This window comes from Zootoca vivipara, chromosome 12 (genome assembly GCF_965207765.1).
Source record: "Zootoca vivipara chromosome 12, rZooViv2.hap1.1, whole genome shotgun sequence".
NCBI lineage: Eukaryota > Metazoa > Chordata > Lepidosauria > Squamata > Lacertidae > Zootoca > Zootoca vivipara.
This window is the reverse complement of record NC_142595.1, coordinates 30,828,097-30,848,973: the sequence shown is the minus strand read 5'-3', so window position 1 is coordinate 30,848,973 and position 20,877 is coordinate 30,828,097. Positions and strand designations below refer to the sequence as shown.

The 20,877-nt window shown below is 41.6% G+C and overlaps 1 protein-coding gene across 2 annotated transcripts; it reads left to right on the top strand.

Annotated features, from left to right (window-relative positions):
* The first annotated feature begins 4,225 nt into the window (after positions 1-4,225).
* Positions 4,226-19,573, top strand: LOC118095078 (butyrophilin subfamily 3 member A2-like). Of its 2 annotated transcripts, none has more exons than XM_088656416.1 (13): positions 4,226-4,409; positions 7,338-7,434; positions 8,226-8,582; positions 9,372-9,656; positions 10,120-10,218; positions 11,128-11,154; positions 13,099-13,125; positions 13,688-13,714; positions 15,705-15,731; positions 16,478-16,504; positions 17,795-17,811; positions 17,986-18,012; positions 18,826-19,096. In XM_088656416.1, the coding sequence occupies exons 2-13, from the start codon at positions 7,368-7,370 to the stop codon at positions 18,952-18,954; spliced, it is 1,116 nt and encodes a 371-aa protein (XP_088512542.1). In that variant the 5' UTR covers positions 4,226-4,409; positions 7,338-7,367; the 3' UTR covers positions 18,955-19,096. The 2 variants fall into 2 exon arrangements, with proteins under 2 accessions (XP_088512542.1, XP_034991900.1); XM_035136009.3 differs by having other exon boundaries at positions 4,227-4,409; positions 17,791-17,811; positions 18,826-19,573.
* The last annotated feature ends 1,304 nt before the right edge of the window (positions 19,574-20,877 follow it).

Sequence of the window (20,877 nt, the reverse complement as noted above, 5' to 3'; positions counted from 1 at the left end):
TAGAAATACCTGGGAATTCTGCTTGCTGACACCCTAGGCCTATAGATATGGGTATCATAGAACGCATAGAAATCATGGCAAATGTAATTTGCCTATTGTTTTATTGTATACAAGTTGAAGTAATCAATCTCTCCTCCACACATGAGAATGCTGGAGATTATCCTATATTCCAAATTAGCAGTGCATTCAAAGCCTAGTCCAGATAAGAGAGTTTAGAGAGTCTTCTCAGCAGTTGTACCTGCCCTGTGCAATACCCTCCTATCGGATGTCAAGGAAATAAACAACTATCTGACTTTTTGAAGACATTAGAAGGCAGTTCTGTATAGGGAAGTTTTAAATGTTTGATGTCGTGTTGTGTTTTAATTCGTTGGAAGCCACCCAGAGTGGCTGGGGTAACTAAGTCAAGTGGGTGGCATATAAATATATTATAATTATAATTATAATTATTGTTATTAGATTTTCCCAGCTGAGCCAGGGCAATGCTGGTTAAGTTCCCTGTTCTAGCTGAGCTGGAGATATATATCAGCATAAATTCCCACTGGTGAAACACAAGCCAGTGTAAGTCTAAAAAGCGGGTGGTAGGGCAAGGAGAGGCATGCACTTATCCCAAATGCAGTCTAGCATGATCATGTGACTTAGGGCCTAATTCTCAAAACATGGACCCACACTCACCTGCCAGTTCAGGGATAGTATAAACTGCTTTACTGCTGTTTATGTGGGAACAGTTTCTGGTAGACACCCCACTGTAATTCTCCCTAAAGGATACTTTATAGTGTTTGGGGCTCAAGAGGCTGATTTCCGCTTCCCCACTGGCAGCCTCATGGTCCTGGAAGCCAATGAATAGTCTCAGTTCTCATTTCATGTGTTATATAAAATATATCCACTTCTGCATACCTGGGAAGTCCCAGAGTGTGCTGTAGCCACTACCTAAAATGTGGGTGGCCCTGTTTCACTTTCAAATGTGTAGACTCATGAAGTTTGAAATTCAAATGCAAAACAACAACAATGATAATACTTTAACAAGCTAAGTAGGAAATGTGTCCATTCTTAATCTCATATAAAGTGGTTCTAGTAATATTTACACACACCAACAATATCCAACAAGTCCACAGGTCACATATATATTACAGCTGTCCACAGTAAATCTTACATAAGCACATATCTGGATTTCACCAGCTGAGCTGAAAGCCTTGTTAGCTACTGGGTGCGCTGCATGTCATGTTTACCATTGAGCAAAAGTGAAGAAAATAAAAGTTCTGAAGGAAACTTTGAGAACCATGTATCTGAAAGACGGATGGTGAAAGGGGGAGTTACTGGAAAGTCTTACACCACAACAAAAGACAGTGTGTGTTTTGAAGCAGAGATTTAAATATACTGGTAAACTATGAGAGCGTGGCACAGCTAAATCCATCATATGGATTTAAATCAGCCTTCTCTAACCTGATAACCTTCAGAAGATGTTGGATCCTGAATTCCAGCCCATAGGCTTCCCCACCAGCAGATCTGGTTTGGGGGCAGTGGAGTCTCCCTGCAAAGCCACCGCTTACCAGTTCAAGGGCTCAGGTGCTGTTCTACTTCATAAGCAGCAAGTACACCTTGGGCTGTGCTCACATTTCCATTATACCTGCTCCAAAGAACCCTTCGGTGGTCACAATGAGACATACCGCCAGTAGGAAAGCCCATGAAAACATAACATTGTGTGCCCTTGACTGATGCAATTTTTCAATCTCAGTAAATGTAGTTGTGCATATCAAATGTCTGTCAATGTGACATGAAGGCTGCCAACATTAACCCGGTCACATGGGAATCCCTTGCAGATGACCGCAGTGCATGGAGACAGACAGTCAGGTTGTGCATCCACAGCAGTGACGAGAGGAGGAATAACAGGTCACAGAGAGAATAAACGCAATGGAGCCTCTACAGCAGCACAACCACAGGAAAATGGCTCCCAGTACGTTTCCGAGCACAATTCAAAGTGTTGGTAGTGACCTTTAAAGCCCTAAACGGCCTCGGTCCTATATACCTGAAGGAGTGTCTCCACCCCCATTGTTCAGCCCGGACACTGAGATCCAGCGCCGAGGGCCTTCTGGCAGTTCCCTCACTGCGAGAAGCAAAGCTACAGGGAACCAGGCAGAGGGCCTTCTCGGTAGTGGCGCCTGCCCTGTGGAACGCCCTTCCATAGGAGGTCAGGGAGATAAACAACTACCTGACATTTAGAAAACACCTAAAGGCAGCCCTGTTTAGGGAAGTTTTTAATCTGTGATATTTTAATGTTTTTTTGTATTTGTTGGAAGCCGCCCAGAGTGGCTGGGGAAACCCAGACAGATGGGAGGGGTATAAATAATAAATAATAATAATATGTGTCCCTGCTATCAGTTTCCACAGCCACAGCAGGCGCTGTAACTTTCCAACAGTTTGACCTCCCAATTGAAGGCGCACTTTTCCATGTGGATGCCAATCACATCAAATTATTGAGAAGAAAGAAGCCATAGCTGAGTAGAAGTAGATTTGTGGCAAGCAAGGCAATAAAAAGGGCTAAACTGTACATATACTGCATTAATTCACATTAGTCTATCATGATTTAGAATGAATGAGCTGTGTGCTTGCATATGCTGCTGAATCTCCTCCTTCAATGTTAGTAGCATAAACAAAGCAGGAAAAAATTCTGATTTATACATTACATAAGGGGAAGTGGGGCAGATTATTTAATTTAATGAAAAAAACAATTTTTATTGTGAGAGATCACAATCAGCTTTACAATTTGTTACTTAAAATCTAAATTACAGTGGTACCTCATTTTGCGTCCGCCTCGCCGAGCATCCATTTCAGTGAACATCCACAGCAAACCTGGAAGTTTCTTCCGCGTTTGCCACTCGCGCATGCGCAGAAGCGCTAAATCACGCTTTGTTGTGCGTCCTTTTTGTCTAGCATCCGGGGCTCTGGAATGGATCCTGGTCACAAAACAAGGTACGACTGTACATATCAAAACTAACAGTGTTTCACACATATTATAGACTTTATGGCAGGTTTTCTTAACAAAACATCAAAACTTATATTAATCTTTCCTTAAACACCTATGCATTTAATTATTATTTTTTGGAAACACTTAAAAAGTTTAAGAACTCACATTAGATAGTCAAAAAATAGTAATTTAAACAAAAGGCTTATAAAAAATAAGATACTTACTTAACATTTAGCTTCTCTTGCACATTATATCCACTTAAGTCAATAGAAAAAGTATAAAGAGATGACGTTCGAGATGTGCCCTTTGGGAAATTTGGTTTTCGCAACAGCAAAACATCCTTGAAATCAACGCTTGCCTTCTCTTCTACAATGGGGAAGACAAACATACTAGATCCTGGTCTTTTCCTGAGATATGACACTTGATAATCGGTCATATTATATTTAGAAATGATTTTGGCCACAGGTTTTTTTTTCTTTTCAAATTTAATGAGTTTAGAGATTTCATGCAAACTTATATATTGGGGCACTATTGTACACTAGTGGGGCACTTTTATATGTATGAATGTGCCCCGTGTCTTAGTGTTTCAAAGTGCCCCATGGACATTTTCAAAAAAACTAAGAGTTATTAATAAAACCACTGAAATTATTTAGAAATCGTGTGTAATCCTGATTACTGAGTGGAATAACTTACCTTTGGTATTTTTAAATCTTAACTAAACAACACAAAACAGTGTTGGAAAACTTTTACATTTCACATAATTTTTTAGTTGGCCGTGCTAAAAACACACCTACTGTGGTTGAACGCCAACGGCTAACTGGCGGGTGGCGCGGGCGCAACTGTTGTACTCACACATGTTTGTGATGTCGCGACACAAATAACATTTCTTGATAATGAAATATTGTTGGTGTATCAATGTGCCCCATGCATCAATGTGCCCCGCTTCCCCCCTATAGAAGCAAAATAATTGCTATATTTTAAATAGAAATAGAAATTCAACACAGCTCATCATAAAAAGGAAGTCTGTGACTAGGAGACTTGTGTGACTGCTTGGGCTGTTGTCCTGATGCTAATTGTTGCTGCAGTGCTTCAAGGTCTCTGTTCTCCCTTCCTAAGGTTATCTTTAAACCAGATTTGGGGTAGAGAGCCATTCATTTAGGACTGTCCTCTCAAATGCAACCCTGTAGTCACTGCATTAGCTCTCCAAGTATCTGTGCAGCATAATGTTTGCATGGGACAAGCATAGTGATTGCACAGGGCACTCCTCTATCCTTTGGAGGCAGGTGCTGAATGTCACAGCCATTAACTGTAGAGCAAATTGCTGGCAGTTACTTATCTTGAATGCAGAGCAGGAAAATGAAAGTAAATAACTCCCGTAGCAAAGGTCCGCCAGAAGCGGGAGCAAGGTACAGGAACTGACGAACAAATCTCACCATTTGCTAAGAAGGTAAGAAAAAATATTTCCAGAATTATATTTCATTCCTTTAGTTATTGGAATGTGTTTGTTTAATGATGAATTGGTGGTCAGGTGAAAGGAGAGAGGCTTTTCCCTTGCTTCTGTTCAGGATATAAATAGGATTGGTTTACCCTCGTGTAGAAACTTTCAAGCCACATTTGCAAATATATTTGTGATAGTAAATTTCAGGGACTTCCATGCAAAATGTAAGTTTACAAATATGAATGTGTGTGTTTGGGAGAAAGATGAATAAAAGCGACTTGCTCCTTTCTGCAGAGATCCTTCCTAGCCACAAAAGCCTGAATACTCGTCATTGCTTCTTTCATTTGAAATGGACATGAACTGGCTGCTTCTTTGCCACACCCATTTTACACTGGCGACTGATATTTATCCCTTGGCACACAGAGTTAGCTCTGCCATGGGACGTCTCAGACTTTTTTGTACCAACTTCATGGACTTCTGAGTAGGGGATGTCATTAACCATCTCTCAACTTGAAGGGCTTTTCCTGCTTTTCAAGCTCTTTAGTTAAATATGGATCTCCCATATAGTCATTCATTTCAGTGCATATGCAGAACCAGCCAATTCTAGACCCTTTCCATGCAAAATGTAAGTTTACAAATACAGTATGAATGTGCGTTTGAGAGAAAGAAGAATGAAAGCGACTTGCTCCTTTCTGCAGAGACCCTCCCTAGCCACAGAAGCCTGTAGAGGTGGTTGCTTTTTCATTTGTAATGGACATAAAATGGCTGCTTCTTTGCCACTCCCATGTTACACTAGCAAGTGATACTTTTTGTACTAGTTTCCTGGACTTCTACGTAGGGGATATCATTGACCGTCTCTCAACTTGTAGGGGGTTTCCTGCTTTTGAATATGGATCTCCCATACTGTATAGTCATTCATTTCGGTGCATATGCAGAACCAGCCACTTCTAGACCATAGCTGTCAAGTTTTCCCTTTTCTCGCAAGGAAGCCTATTCAGCGTAAGGGAATTTCCCTTAAAAAAGGGAGAACTTTACAGCTATGTTCTAGACAAAACCTGTTTTTCACTTCAGAGGATGAAGTTTCCCATTATGGGAATATTTCTTATAGTTCAATATGTTGTGTTGTGAAAAGCTCTGTATCAAACTTTACATGAGGAAAGTGGATCACTGAGTGGGGTGGGACCAACAGAGCAGTAAGTGTGTGACATGCATACATGGTGCTGCACAACACAATTTACCTGCAACTTTATAAATTTATTATTGTGGTTTAACAATATTGGAGCAGGGCGTTCAATTTCCTGAAATACTGACGAGATGTGGGAGAGAACATGATCCATCCACTTAAAATAGAGACAGAGTAGATGGCTTTTGAATTATTATTTTTTACTATATATGTAATACATATATAACATAAAATGTATTATATACAGTGGGACCTCGACTTATGAATGTAATCCGTTCCGAATGCACATCGTAGGTCGAAAACTTCGTAAGTCGAGTTTCCCATAGGAAAAGCGGTTTCCCATAGGAATGCATTGGAAATGGAAATGCAAATGGAAAAATTTGTAAGTCGAGGAAACCACATCTAAAAACTCATACGTCGATAAACTGCATCTAGCCGCGAACGGGTTTTCCGTTCGGATGTCGAAAAAATTGTAAGCGCACGGCCACTTTTTCCTCTCGTAAGTCGAAAATGTCGGAAGTCGAGGAGCTTGTAAGTCGAGGTCCCACTGTATAAACAAAAGTAAAATCCTATACATGCCGCATTTTCAGATAAGTGTGTCCATAGAAAACAGCTTTAGTTGACACATACATTCTGCTGGTGTGGTGAAATGCACAGCTATAACTCCCTTTGTTTTATTTAAAATAATAAGAAATTACAAATATACCTATTTGTGGAGAAGGAGTAGAAGAAAAGACAAAAGGGGACACTGGAGTGAATGTATACTATATAAGTAGCAATCTCCTTTCCAAGCTGCTCCCAACTCTAGAGGAAAGTGAAAAAACTTCACAGTAATGTTGCCACTTTATTTGTGTACCATTCATCCACATACTTTGTGCTCAAACCAAAACACATCAAATGAATGACCAAAAAAATCACTACTGTATCTATAGTAGCCCATAAAAGCAAGTGAGCCCAGACCAGAGAGTCCATATCATTGATTTCTGACAGAACTTCCCAACTGACTTGACAGACTCATTGAGGCAGCCCCTCCCCCATGTCCCTAGGGCTACCGTCTTCCTTGAGGAAATTCAGAAACTGGGATACCCAGGCTAGGGATTATTGGCGCATCAGCTCCCGATAAGAATTAACAGTGGCCTGAGAAAACTACTGGGACAGCCCCTCATTCACCTTCTCTGGGGCTATTTAAGTCCCATCTGCCCTGAGGGATGGCAAGGAAGCCGAGGCCAGGAGCAAATGCCATCAGTTGTCAGTCAACCTGAGAGGTCTCTGCCACTACATTTTTGTTCTACTACTGTATATTAAAATTGTAAACAACCTCAAGTGCATTGACTGAAAAGTGGTGTGTAATAAATGCAATATATATATATATATATATATATATATATATATATATATATATATATATATATTCAAAACAAGATAATCAGAATAATAAAAATACATCAAAAATAGCTTGGTTACCAGGAAGAACAAAACAAAACACTGTATTGAATATGGCCCTCTGACCCACTTGCAAGATCCACTTGCAAAAGAGGATACCATCTTGTATAATGTATACCATTCCTGGTATATATAGCATAAATTAAGTTTTAACAAAGCCAAAGTATAATACATGAAGAGTAATGTACAAAAATGCCTATATTTATTTAAATAATGTAGACATTGCTGTTGACAGTAATTACCGGTAATAAATGGTGACCAGTGCATCTTGCAATTTTATTTTTTATTTCTTTCTTCCAACAATTGTACAGGTATAGTCCTATTCTTCAGATCTTTGATCCATGTCTTCCTCATCAACGATTGTTTGCATTTTTATCTTTCTTCAAATCTCCCATGTGCTAACTTCAGGTAAGCAAGCTACTTTTGTAAAGTTTATTGCAGTGAGCAGTTCAGCTCTGAGGTAATGCTTGTGTGTAAAGCACTGGTCTTCAACTGGTGGGTCAGAACCCACTAATAGGCCAAGGTGGGTCGACACAGGAGCACTCCCACCATGCAAATCTGTGATAAAAGAGTAAGAAATGAATCCCCAAATGCATGTCTGGGTTAAAGGTAGGTTCTGGGTCGAAAAATGTTGAAGATAACTGGTGTAAATTACAGCTGAGCAAAACATGCTTCTTAGAATCATAGAATCCTAAAGTTGGAAGGGACTTCAAGGGTCATCTAGTCCAACCTCTTGCAATCCTGGAACCTCTCCTAAAACATCAATGACACATGGCCATCCAACCTCTGCTTAGAAACCTTCAATGAAGGAGAGTCTACCACTTTCTGAGGGAATCTTTTCCACTGTTGAACAACTCTTACCGTCTGGAAGTTCATCAGTATCCTGCGGAATAGAGTGGGACTATTGCTTCTCTTCATCAAAACATTATACTTCAGTTGATGCAACCTAGAATAGCAATAGCTTTTTTGCTACTGCATGACAATGTTGACTCATGTTCAGATTGTGGTCCACTAAAACCCCTAGATCCTTTTCACATGTACTATTGGCAAGCTGGTTCTCCCTGCCTGAGTGCAGAATCTTACACTTTTTACATGGTTGCCATATCTTTCCATCCCCAAAAAAGAATTACACGGAGGAATTACTGCCAGTAGTGGTCAATTTAAGGTGAACTTTTGATATATATTTTTATTCCCCAAAGGTCAATTTAAAATCAATCCACCCCCAAAGCCTATAGTTGGTGTCCTTGGAAAAGAAGTGATCCTGCCATGTCAACTAACAACTTCAAGCATACCGGAAAGCACCAACATCAAGGTCCAGTGGATCTTGGATAAATCCTCGGAAAAAACTGACGTGAAATCCTACTATGGTCGAAACAGGCCAGAAACACAGGATAACAGATACCAAGGTCGAGCTGAGCTTTCCCAGAATGATCTTAATAAAGGGAACATGTCTCTGATTCTGAAGAAAAGCCATCTGTCTGACCAAGGAAATTACACCTGTATAGTCTTCCTTGGGGACTGGTATGATGAGGTGGTGGTTGAGTTGGTTTTGGCAGGTGAGTTTATTCTTATAATTCTTATTATTAGGTTTGCTAAACCTCTGGGGCTGACCTGGAATCTCTAGGTTTGCCTGCTCCCCTCCATGGTGCAGAAAGAGGACTTGAATCTCCAGGTAGGCAAGAGCATCTTTGGGGGAATACCATGTCCCTGCATGCAGCTTGCAAGCTTCAAGCCCGCAGAAGCCAATTGGGTTTTGTTTTGTTTTGGCATATGTGGGGTGTGTGGGTGTGTCTGCCACTTAACCTCCTTCTCCAGGGCTCTGTGGTGAGAGGAAGAGCAGAGTAAGAAAATGAACTGGGCTGGGTACTAGAGGAGGATGGGGTTATGAGTATGCATGGACACTTAGCACAAGATCTATGGCTGCAGAAGTGAGAGAAGCACATGAAGAATAGCAGCAGCAGCCAAGCCTTGCTGCCTCCACCATCTGCACTAACTCCTGGATGTTCTTCCTGAGCATGTCTGAGGATGCCGGGATATCACCAGGTGCTGTGGGCCACATTAAGGATTCATTTTCAGAAATACAAGTTGTCAAACTTAAAACTGTAGAACCCAGGTCACTCAATCAGACTTCTTCATCTCTTTGCAGCCATGAGCACTACTCACAGGAGCAATCGTCCTGTAGCTTGAGAATACTAAAAAAGAAAATTTGGCACAAAATGTGTACTGTAAGAACTGACTGTAATAAAGTATCATTCCTGGTGTTTGGTCAGAGTGCAGAAACTCTAGACAGGTTCTATGATATTTGGAACGATGGAAAATAAATATGTGGTGTTATTCTTGTTCAGCAAAAGGAACAGAGCCCACCATTGCCTTGGTGGATTATAAAGGCTGGGGGATTGGCCTCACCTGCAGCTCCAACGGTTGGTACCCAAAGCCCAAGGCTCTCTGGCTGGACAGTGAAGGGAAAGTCCAAAGTAAACAGTCAGACACTACAAACACAGAGACCATGGCTGGGAACTTCAGTGTTTCCAGTTCCATTACAACAGAGTCAGGAGTTGACCATGAAGTCTCTTGCAAAATCATCAACGAACTCCTCGGGATGGAGAGTGAATCAAGAATCCTGATCTCTGGTGAGTAGGGGTGAAGCAAAAGGGCCAAGAGGTTCAATGCTTTCAATATTTTCTTCAGTACAAGTACTATAAGAAGAGAGAGGTTTGGGAAATTTATTCAATTTTGATGCCTCTGAAGTACACCAGACTTTGTTTGAATGGATTATCCAGAATCTCTTCAACTGTAGTTCTGCTCAGCAGCATTTCATCAGTTATCAACTGGGGTAATGGCTAAAGTGTCTTCTGGCTTCTATCCCATATACACTATTCAGCGGAGAGGCAGGCAGGTCACAGCTGAAACCCCACCCCCACCCCATTGGCACAACTTCGCTCAGTTCTGCCAATCCCCCCCAAAATGGGAAGTTCAGGAGAATTTGGGGCAATGAAGGTAAGTGGCAAAATCAGACTCTATTTGGGTTAGTTTTGCAACTTGAAACTGGTTGGGTTAGTTTTGCTGTAACTGAGGTTTTAATGTGTGTTTCAGATGCCCTTTATCCTACCACATCCCCTTGGCTAGCACCCTTCCTAATCATTCTGTTGATTTTCATCTGCCTTCTTGTTGGTGCTGGGTACAAACTGAGACGTAAGTATTTTAAATCTGTCATTTTCATAATCTCATTTACCGGTAACTGTAGATGTGAACTGTTACAGAAACCTTCTATTTTTTGTACCTATGTTGATAAAAATGAGGGACGCGGGTGGCGCTATGGGTTAAACCACTGAGCCTAGGGCTTGCCGATCAGAAGGTTGGCAGTTCGAATCCCCACGATGGGGTGAGCTCCTGTTGCTCGGTCCCAGCTCCTGCCCACCTAGCAGTTCGAAGGCACGTCAAACTGCAAGTAGATAAATAGGTACCACTCTGGTGGGAAGGTAAATGGCGTTTCCGTGCGCTGCTCTGGTTCGCCATAAGCGGCTTTGTCATGCTGGCCACATGACCTGGAAGCTGTACGCCGGCTCCCTCGGCTAATAACGCGAGATGAGCGCCGCAACCCCAGAGTCGGTCACGACTGGACCTAAGGGTCAGGGGTCCCTTTACCTTTACCTTTTATAAAAATGAGTGGCGTGTAGGACTAAAATGTTAGTGAATTTTCATGAAGAAAAAATGCAGAATAATGCAAACTAAACTTAAGATTTAAAATGAGAAATGGAGAGAAACCAAAATTCGTAGAATTATCCATTGCTATTGGCAGGTCATGGAAATAAAGCAGAAATTGCTTGTCCTTTTTAAGGGGCATGACCCACAGACTAAGGCACAACAGCTGGAGGTGCTGTTGACCTGGCAAAGGCCAGACTCAGGGACTCATACCAGGCTTCACTAATCAAGAATCTTCACACCATCTGACAGTGACACATGCTGGTATCCCTCAGGTTCAAACTCAAGAGTCCTTGGCAAGAATAATCAGTGGCATTCATTTGTGATTCTCCCACCCACCCAATCCTAAATATGGTTATAAACGGTCTGATTTTTATAATTTGCTATACTTTCTTTCAGAGAGTTATCAGAAGTTATCTCAATGTGGTGAGTAATTGACAATGGCATATTTTATACATATCATTTATGTAAAGGACAGAGAGTTCACTGCAATGTTATTGGGAGAGGTATAAAGGATCATAATCAAATTCCCTGGCATGACTATTTTCTTTTTCTTGGATGAAAGCAAATTCCACCTCTACAGAGGGTCAAGCCTTATTCAACTATGGCTAACCATGGAATGTTCTGTTATTTTGCTTTTCTGGGGTTTCATTTGCCTTTTTAAATGTTTATTTGTTGATTTAAAATTGTATTCATATATTCATATATTCTGTGAATTTGTTATATTCACACTTTTGCTATCAGATCTAGTGATGAAGGGCAGTCAAGATACATTCTGAGTATCAGAGATGTCTCTAAGTGATGGACAATTAAATGTAGATCATACCCTCCAACATTTCTCCAATGAAAATAGGGATGTCCCATTCCATAATGATAATTTTACTATTTATACCCCACACATCTTACTGGGTTGCCCAGCCACTCTGGGCAGCTTCCAACATATATTAACACAATAAAACATTAAACTTTTTTTTAAAAAAAAAAATCCTTCCCTATACGGGATTGCTTTCAGATAACTTGGGAGTCTTGCGGTTAGGCATTGGAAATTTGCATAAAAGAAGAAGGGGGGCAGATTGCATCATCCCCTGCCCAGAAATTGGAGAAGTAACTCCGTTAAAGGGGTTCCGGGGGCGGTAGCTTTGTCCTGGGCCTGCGGAGGACAGGGCCTTATGGCACCCCCCAACGGTGGCCACAGGAGGTGTTCCAGTAGATGTACATCACTGGGCTCCTTTCTGGTGGTTAATTTCTCCCAGACTGTAACACACGGGTTACAGTCGGATATAGCCGGTTAGGTTCCAATGCCTAAGCCAATACCGCTCATCATTCGTAACCAATAAAGTTGTGGCCCTTTCGCCCACTTAAACTTATTCATGGTGTCTCGTGTCTTATTTCACGTGGAGGGAGGGGCATTGCCACACAACTCCATACCCTCTAACATTTCTCCACTGAAAATAGGGACATCCTAAGGAAAAGTGGGACATTCTGTGATCAAATCAGAAATCAGGAGGGCTTCTCTAAATCAGGGACGCCCTTGGAAAACAGGAACACTTGAGTCTGGTAGATGAAGTAATGCTCAGATATCGTCTTCCTGCTGAGATCAGTAGACTCAACTGAAATAAGATCATTGATTATAGTGCATCTACTTTGATTATGATTTGTTAGATGTAACCAAGAAGTGGGGAAATCCACAATGGCTATAATTAATTGCTGGCTGTTTTGGAGAGAAGCATTAAATGCTTGTTTTCTGTTTCTGAAGATGACACCTACCTTAAATATTGCCATTAGAATCCCTGATGACCTTGGTGGCTAGGAGTGCCTTTTATCACATTGGGCTAGTGCCACAGCTAGAATCATTCCTGAACTGTGATTTCCATCATTGGAAATGCCAAGACCCTAGTAATTCAATCTTTGCAGGACTTCTGTGGTTGATCTGGAAACTGCAGTCGGTGCAGAATGCTGCAATACTGGCTGCACTGGCTGCAACTTTGTTACTAAGCTAAGTTGAAGGTATTACTATTAGTACGTAAAGCCATTAACAATTTGGAACCACTTTACATGCCAAGTTGAATGTTTCAGTTGGCAGAACTTGCACTTTTGCAGGTGCCAAAAACTTCTTTATTTCAGCAAGTCTCCCCAGGTATATATTTAGTTATCTATGCTCTGTTTCAGTGATATTTATCTTCTGTATACTTTTTAATCAGTCTTGTGGGTTTTAACTGAGTTTAGCTGAGTTTGACCAATAGTTTCCGTGTGTGCATCAATTTAAAAGCTTTATAATTGTGGTCTACGAATCTTTCTAAATAGATACAGTGCAGCATATAATGTTCAGTAAATAAATGAATAATTTGCAATGCATCTTGTTTTCTGCAGAAAAGAAGAAGAACAAAACACAAGCTGGTAAATGCCTCTAAGAGAGATTCACCTCTTCTATAGTACTGTTCCATAATTGTTTATATTTTTAGCATCTGCCTCCCCCTATCAGTATTGTTTTCAGGGTGACTAGCAGTAACACTTTATTAAAAGCCCTGTAAAGAGGAGCAGGAGAAAAATAGCAAAATTTTAACCACAATAAATGAGTAAACCATAGATTTTTAATAAATAAATAAATAAATGCTCTTATTACCTGGCACAACTTAATATGCAGAGATAGCTATATGAATGGATGGTCATACAGCAGCCCTGGTGACTAAAATTAATCAAAGCAGAGGTTGGGTTGGGTTGAGCAAGCAAGGAATAATCCTGTCACATTCACAAGATGACAAGCTAATGTTTTATATCCCATAACTTGTATTATTAATAATAGTTGTGTTGGCAATAGTAGCTAACAGGCATAGTGAAGGGACTCTCCCCACATAAGATAGCCCTTTGGCTATATTGGTGGAAGTAAATCCTTGATTAATCATAATTACATGGATGTATAAAGTGTATATGACTAACATTTTGCTATCACTGTTTTCAGACCAAAATTATCTAACCGAAGCAATAGGTAAGATGAGATTATTTCCCTTTTCTCACGTTCCCTTTTATATATAGGCAGGATTTCTTCTATACTTGCAAGATTTCAAAAGCCCAATTTTCTGCAGTATCGATTCATCTCCTGTCTTGGCGTTTCGTATTGCTATGAAGTTTTACTCCTGGAACCATGTTCAAATTGTCAACTGCAAGAGGCATTTCAAACTGGAGGCATCCCATAATGCTGGCAAGTTGGAGTTGGGCTGCTAAGGGTCTTCCAGATATATCAAAAAAGGAAAAGTTGAACTAGATCCATTAACTAGAGAAGAGAAAGCCAAGGAGAAGGAGATATGTGATCACATTTATATGTTGGGGGGATAAAAAGAGGGAGAATAATATATGTATTCTTCTGTTTTAATGTGTGCCTTATAATGTACAGTACCGTACCAGAAATTCAAACCCTGCCACTGTCTATATATGGTCACAACTAACTTAAATCCCCTTGTTGTTTTGCGTGGACAGGCGGAGTCCCCCAAACCCCATGCAACCCCTGAGCGGAATAATGACACAAGACATTATGCTTGTGCTATGTGCTATGAGCACAAGACATTATGCTCGTGCTATGGGATTACAAATTGGCCACAACTTTATTGAGATTCAGATGTAGGGAGACCTTGGCTCAGGCATTGGGTGTTATCCTCTCCCAGGCCCCAGCTGGGGTTCTGGGAGGCTTCAGGGTTATCCAGAATGTATGGGGGGTAGGGCTGGCTCTGGAGAGCATATGTTCAAGCAGAGAGAGCCTCCCCCCCCCCGTTCGCTGCCGCTGGAAGGGGGGAGCAATGTCAACCTCTTGGCATGGACAATGCTTCCCCCCAATACCCCTTAAGGGGGGGGCCCTGATCATGTCGTCGCAAAGAGGGTGAGGTCACCGTCTCACGCCCCTCCCTTCAGGAAGATAGCCTAAAGAATTCCACCCAAGGCCTGACACCACCAAAGTTGTGGCATATTGCTATGGGAAAGGCGAAACCTGCCAATGCAGGTTGACGTGGGACTGCCTGCGTACCTGTGGGGAAAGGGGGTTAATCTGCAACAGAAAGTCAGTGAACTGCAACGAAATGGTCAATTGAGGGAAAGATGTTTGTATGTATTAAAGTATAAGAATTATCGTTTAAATTATAAGATATGAGGTTAAATTAAGATATTTTGAAACTGCAATTCTAGTTATTAAAAATGAACTCAAGAGGGGGATACGGGGAAGTCCATTGTGTTAAGAAATAAGATCTGATATTATTTGTATTATGGTATAAAATCAATAAAAATTATTTTTAAAAAAAGAAAGTCATTGAACTGCAACGAAATGGTCAATTGAGGGCATGGAAGGTGGGAGAAGCTCCAGAGCCGACTGGTGCCTGTAGGTAGGATTCAACTTCTATTGTGTGAGCTGTAAGACCCTCCCCTTACCAGGGCAGACCCCTGGCAAACACCTCCCCCAGGCAGGATTGGGCAGTTGGCTGCGGTAGGCGGAGACCCCCTGCATCATGCCTGGCGAGGTGGTGCCAGATCCGAACTTCTGGGGAGTCGCCTTTTGGGGGTCAAGGGGGCTGCGCGTGACTACACAAAATGTGCCCCCCATTTTATGTGGGGAGCGGTCATTACAGTCATATATGAAAGCAGCATATAAGAGAGAAGTACTCATGGGAAAAGAAATCTTCCAAATTATGGACGAATAGGTTTAGGATTTTTTTCTGCGGGGCAGAAACTAAATTAAAAGGAATTTGCTTCCCTGTCGGTGGTTTGAGAGCAGTGGTTTTATTATGAAAATAGCACACATCATACAGGTATCCATAGGAAAGTACTGTAACCTGCACAATTGCAGGAGGACAGAGGCTATGAAATTACGATGAATGGAAGTTGGGTTGCTTCAGGCTAGTGTTCTGCTCAAATTGAACCAAGTATCCCAGGAACTGAATGAAAAGCTGTGTTCATGTGTGCTAAGATTTACTCTTTTGCATTTGTTGCTGTAGAAACTGAGAAACGCACAGGACAAGCAAGTGAGTATCCCTTTAATGAATAACTAGCCACAAAGTGCCTATAGTCTTTGATAAACTGCAAGCTTCTTTCTTGCACTTATGTGAGCCATTCTTACCAGCTCCTTGATACACAACAAAAGGCCAGCAGCAGGCACTGAGAGAACCCTTGGGTTTTGTTTTCTTCCAGATCTCCAGACAGGCATTTGGGAGCAAGGGTCGGATGTACATTTCAAAATGACTCTATGAAAATAGAGACAAGGCACCTATTTTTATAACCCAAGAAAATCTTTAATAAAAATTGTTTTAAAAATAGAAAATGAAATAAACAAATCCATGTTCCTAGTAGAATAAAGAGCATGGGGAACAGGCCCACCTGTTAAATAAATAACTTTGCTGGATATTGTGCTGATGAATAATTTATTGTTCTTGGGGCAGTGAAATAACTCATTATCATAAAAGTTTGTATGTGATAATAACAGTTTTCAATATATACATAGGAGGGACATGGCTGCAGTGGGGAAGAAGGGGATGAACACCCAGCAGTGGGGAGCAGCAGGGGGTGGATGCCTGGCGGTGGCAAGGAACAAGGGGTCACGGGGGGTCACGGGGAGCAGCACTGTGGGTTTTGCATCTAGTATGCACTGAAACGAAAATAGGACCTGTATGGATTTTCAGTTGTGTAGCTTGACCTCACATCTTAGTCATTCACTTATTCTCGTTTATTTTCTTAACTCTTCATTGTACTAATTCAAGTCATTCTTTTATAGGTGTTTTTGAACTAGAATACCGTTTTGGTAAGGCAAAACTTGATGTATGGATTTGGAGGCAGGGGTTGGGGATTGAATTAACAGGGAAGGAGTAGGACGGTGACATCCATTTTGGTAGGAGAAAGTACTGTATTTTACAATTTGACTCAGAATCCCCCCCCCCAACATTTATTTCATGTATAGTTAGTACTATGTGGAATTCCAAATATATGGAACTTAATTCATTCTGGAGGTCCGTTCTTAAGCTGAAACCGTTCTTATCCAGAGGCGCACGCTTTTGCTAATGGGACCTCCCGCTGTGCGTGCGTCTCTGGCACATGATTTCTGTTTACATCCGGGGCAAAGTTTGCATCCAGGAGCAGCTACTTCCGGGTTAGCGCAGTTCATAACCCAAAGTGTTTGTAACCAGAAGCGTTCAAAACCTGAGGTACCACTGTAATAGTATTATGAGTTTAACCTGCAATATATTTTTCATAGGCTGGATCCAGACTAAGTTACCGTAGTTGCATTTGGCCCACCTTTAAATCAATGGGACAAATGGGTCACCATGACTAATTTCCTACTTTAATTTCAATAGGACCGAAGTGTGACCAAGGTCACACCTGCAGCAGACATTGAAAACAATATTATACCACTTTATCAGGAATGGCTTCCCCCAAAGCATCTTGGAACTGTTATTTCTTAAGGGTACTGGGAGTTGTGAGGAAACCACTATTCCCCTCCCAGAGGATTGATGATTAAAGCACTGTGGGAATTGTAGCTCTATAAGGCGTCTCCTAAAAACTCTCAGCATCCTTAACAAACTGCAGTTCTCAAGATGCTTTAAAAGTAGTCATGGTATAAAGTAAAGGTAAAGGTACCCCTGACCATTAGGTTCAGTCGTGACCGACTCTGGGGTTGCGCGCTCATCTCGCATTATTGGCCGAGGGAGCCGATGTATAGCTTCCAGGTCATGTGGCCAGCATGACAAAGCTGCTTCTGGCGAACCAGAGCAGCGCACAGAAACGCCATTTACCTTCCCGCTGTAGCGGTTCCTATTTATCTACTTGCACTTTGACGTGCTTTCGAACTGCTAGGTTGGCAGGAGCTGGGACCAAGCAACGGGAGCTCACCCCGTCACAGGGATTCGAACTGCCGACCTTCTGATCAGCAAGCCCTAGGCTCAGTGGTTTAACCACAGCACCACCTGGGTCCCTTAGTCATGGTATAATAATGCCATAAATATAAGTTGAGGATGTGGACTAAGTTTGTCATGATGCAAACCCATATATTTTGACAACGATATCACTAATTGGAATATTCTTTCGTTTCAGGTAGTCTCATCTATGAGCTGGGTAAGGCAGATTCCTTTTGATGAGGCAGTGGTTGTTCTGTACCGAAGTATTGTTTTCTAGCATTTTAATTGCATTTAAATCATTTTTCAATTCTGAAAAATTCTGGGCTGTTCACTTGTTTCATAGATGTTTCCCTGTTCTCTATGACTGATCAATTTTCTCTTCTGTTTGCAGAGGCTAGAAGAGCTCAGGACTACGCAGGTAAGGAAACTGTCATAATTAGGCTTAATGCATGGATCTGCATAGATGATTCAAATGCCATCACTCAGTGATTTTTCACTTGCTGTCCTTTTTCATATGAAAACATAAAAGTCAGAGGTGAAGCTAGATGGTCCAGCATCTGGAGAGGCGCACATGCTGTGAACCCGGGGGGGGGGGGAGTCCCATGGGGGTGGGGCGAATGTCCCAGGGGAGCAGGGGGCGATGTCACCCCCTCAGGGATGACACTCAGGGCGGACTGCATCCCCCTTCCTCCACCAGTGATCACAGTAGCAATGGATTAATTGTGCTTTCATAGTTTTAATTAATTCTAAGGCAACCAGAATTCAGCATTGGGAGGCCTAAAACTGCCCTATCCTTGCTCTAGTTGTATGTATTTGTATAGCTGACATGCATACAAACCAGAGAGGAACTGAGCTAACTGATTTCTTTAGGACTGTACTTTGCATGTGGCTGTCTGTATAGAGAAGTTCGCACTTTATAATTTATTTATCTCAAAAGAGCCCAGGGCGGAAAACAGATCCACAATGTAAAAACAAAACAAAACCATTCTGAAACAGGGGGAGGGGTGATCACAACACCTCTACAGCCATGCCTTCTCATTGTACTGAGTTTCTACATAAGTGTGTTGGCATTTCTATATAGACAAACCAGTTAAGTTTCTATATCCAAGTTGAGCAGTAAGAATAATTGGTCAACTATGAGATAAAATGTGTTTGCTGCAGCAGATTGAGGCATCTACTGCTCCAGAACTAAAACATGTTTCCTTTCTCTCTGTGATTGCTTCCCTTATAGTTGCTGTCACTTTGGATTCATATTATAAACATCCAGAAATCAGCACCAGTGGGGATAAAGAAAGAACCAGCCTTCAAACTCTCACCCCAGGGGAAGGAGCAACTGTTCTGGGAACTCGGATTTTTGTAGGGAAAGAAGGTTATGCTGCTGGGAAACACTACTGGGAGGTGGAGGTGGGAGAGAGGGTGGACTGGGAGCTGGGGGTGCTGACTCAGGCTGAAAGGGACAAATTCAGAGAGAGAAAGGCTCTTAGGTCCTTTCAGGAAGGCCGCTGGGCTCTGAGAAGCAGCCAAGGAAAATTCTTTTCCGGTCCATGTGAGAAAGAGATTGAAAAGAAGCCACATCAGTCTTATTCAGTGATTGGTTTGTTACTAGATCAAGAAAAGGGGGAAATCTCATTTTATAACACCAGTAATCCCAGATTCCTTATAGATTCTATCCCCATTAAATCCACTGACAAATTGTACCCATTTTTAGATTATGGCAGTGCTTCAGAAAACAGTGACCCTAAGCCATCAGAGAAAAGCAGTGCTTCAGAAAACAGTGGTCCCAAGTCATTAAAGAAAAGCTTTTTAAACTTTTTCAAGAAACCCTGATAGAAAAGAAGAGTTCTCAGGGAAGAACTGTTGGCATGAAATGCCCAGGCTTCACAAGGAGGGTAGAATAATGGAAACAGTACTAACACGGTTGAACTGATGGATATTTTGCTTTGCTTTTGCCATTTCTTTTTCTTTCATTTTTTTTTAAACCCCCATTGCTATGGATGCACATTTATGGCACCAACTCGACCGTCATAGGAATCCTATGCTGCCCCTAAGTCAGGCATTGTTCTTGAACCTCTTCCCTCCAACACAGATCATTCTCAGAAATAGAATATATATTGTGCCATTATTGTAAATTTTCCTTCATTTTTGTGTATGAGCCTTTGTCATATTTGTAAATAAAAATATTTTTATAAAAACCAAAAACAGAGTTGGTTGCAAGTTGAATGCTAATGTCCTCACTGCCCCCCCCCCCCGAACATTTTGGTTCAATTGAAAGCCTTTATGTAGTAGAGTTCATGTGCAAAGCAGGCAGAGTAGAGACTGAAATGGGGCAATCTGTGTTTGAGGAATAATTGAGAAAAGTAAGGAAGAAGGTGAAAGGGAAAAGAGAGTGAATGTGAAAATAGGGGAACAAAAGGGGGTTGCAAAAAAGGAGGGAATAGGAGACATGGAATTTGGGTTAAAGATTAAAGCAGGGGTATGCAACGGTCTGAAGCAGAGGAGGGGAAGATGTCTTCATAACTGAGCAGAAGGTAAAAAGAGATATATGTCTGAACAAGCATGCTTGGACACCGTACACATCAACTCAGTGCACAGGTCCAAGAGGATTAGTACCTTTTTTGTGGAGTCAATATGTGAATAGCATTATCAGTTAAAGAAAAAAAAAAACTTGTCACACTAGGAAGTAGGGAAATGGTGGTTTATTACATGGAAATGAAAAGAGACAATGCAGATGGATGCTGCTTCATTCAGCAAGTACAGACACCTTTATCCGAAAGAGCAAAAAGAGTCCCTAACTAGACACTGAGTGCATTAATGTGCCACAGACTCCCACTGAAAAGAAAAGAAAAGAAAATAATAATAATAATAATAATAATAATAATAATAATAATAATAATTTATACCCCGCCCATCTGGCTGATTTTCCCCAGCCACTCTGGGCGGCTTCCAACCGAATATTAAAAACAGTACAGCATCAAACATTAAAAACTTCCCTAAACAGGGCCGCCTTCAGTTGTCTTCTGAAAGTAGAATAGTTACTTTTTGCCTTGATATCTGCTGGGAGGGCATTCCACAGGGCGGGTGCCACTACCGAGAAGGCCCTCTGTCTGGTTCCCTGTAACCTGACTTCTCGCAATGAGGGAACCTCCAGAAGGCCCTTGGCGCTGGACCTCAGTGTCTGGGCAGAACGATGGGGGTGGAGACGCTTCTTCAGGTATACAGGACTGAGGCCATTTAGGGCTTTAAAGGTCAGCAGAAACACTTTGAATTGTGCCCACATTTCCTC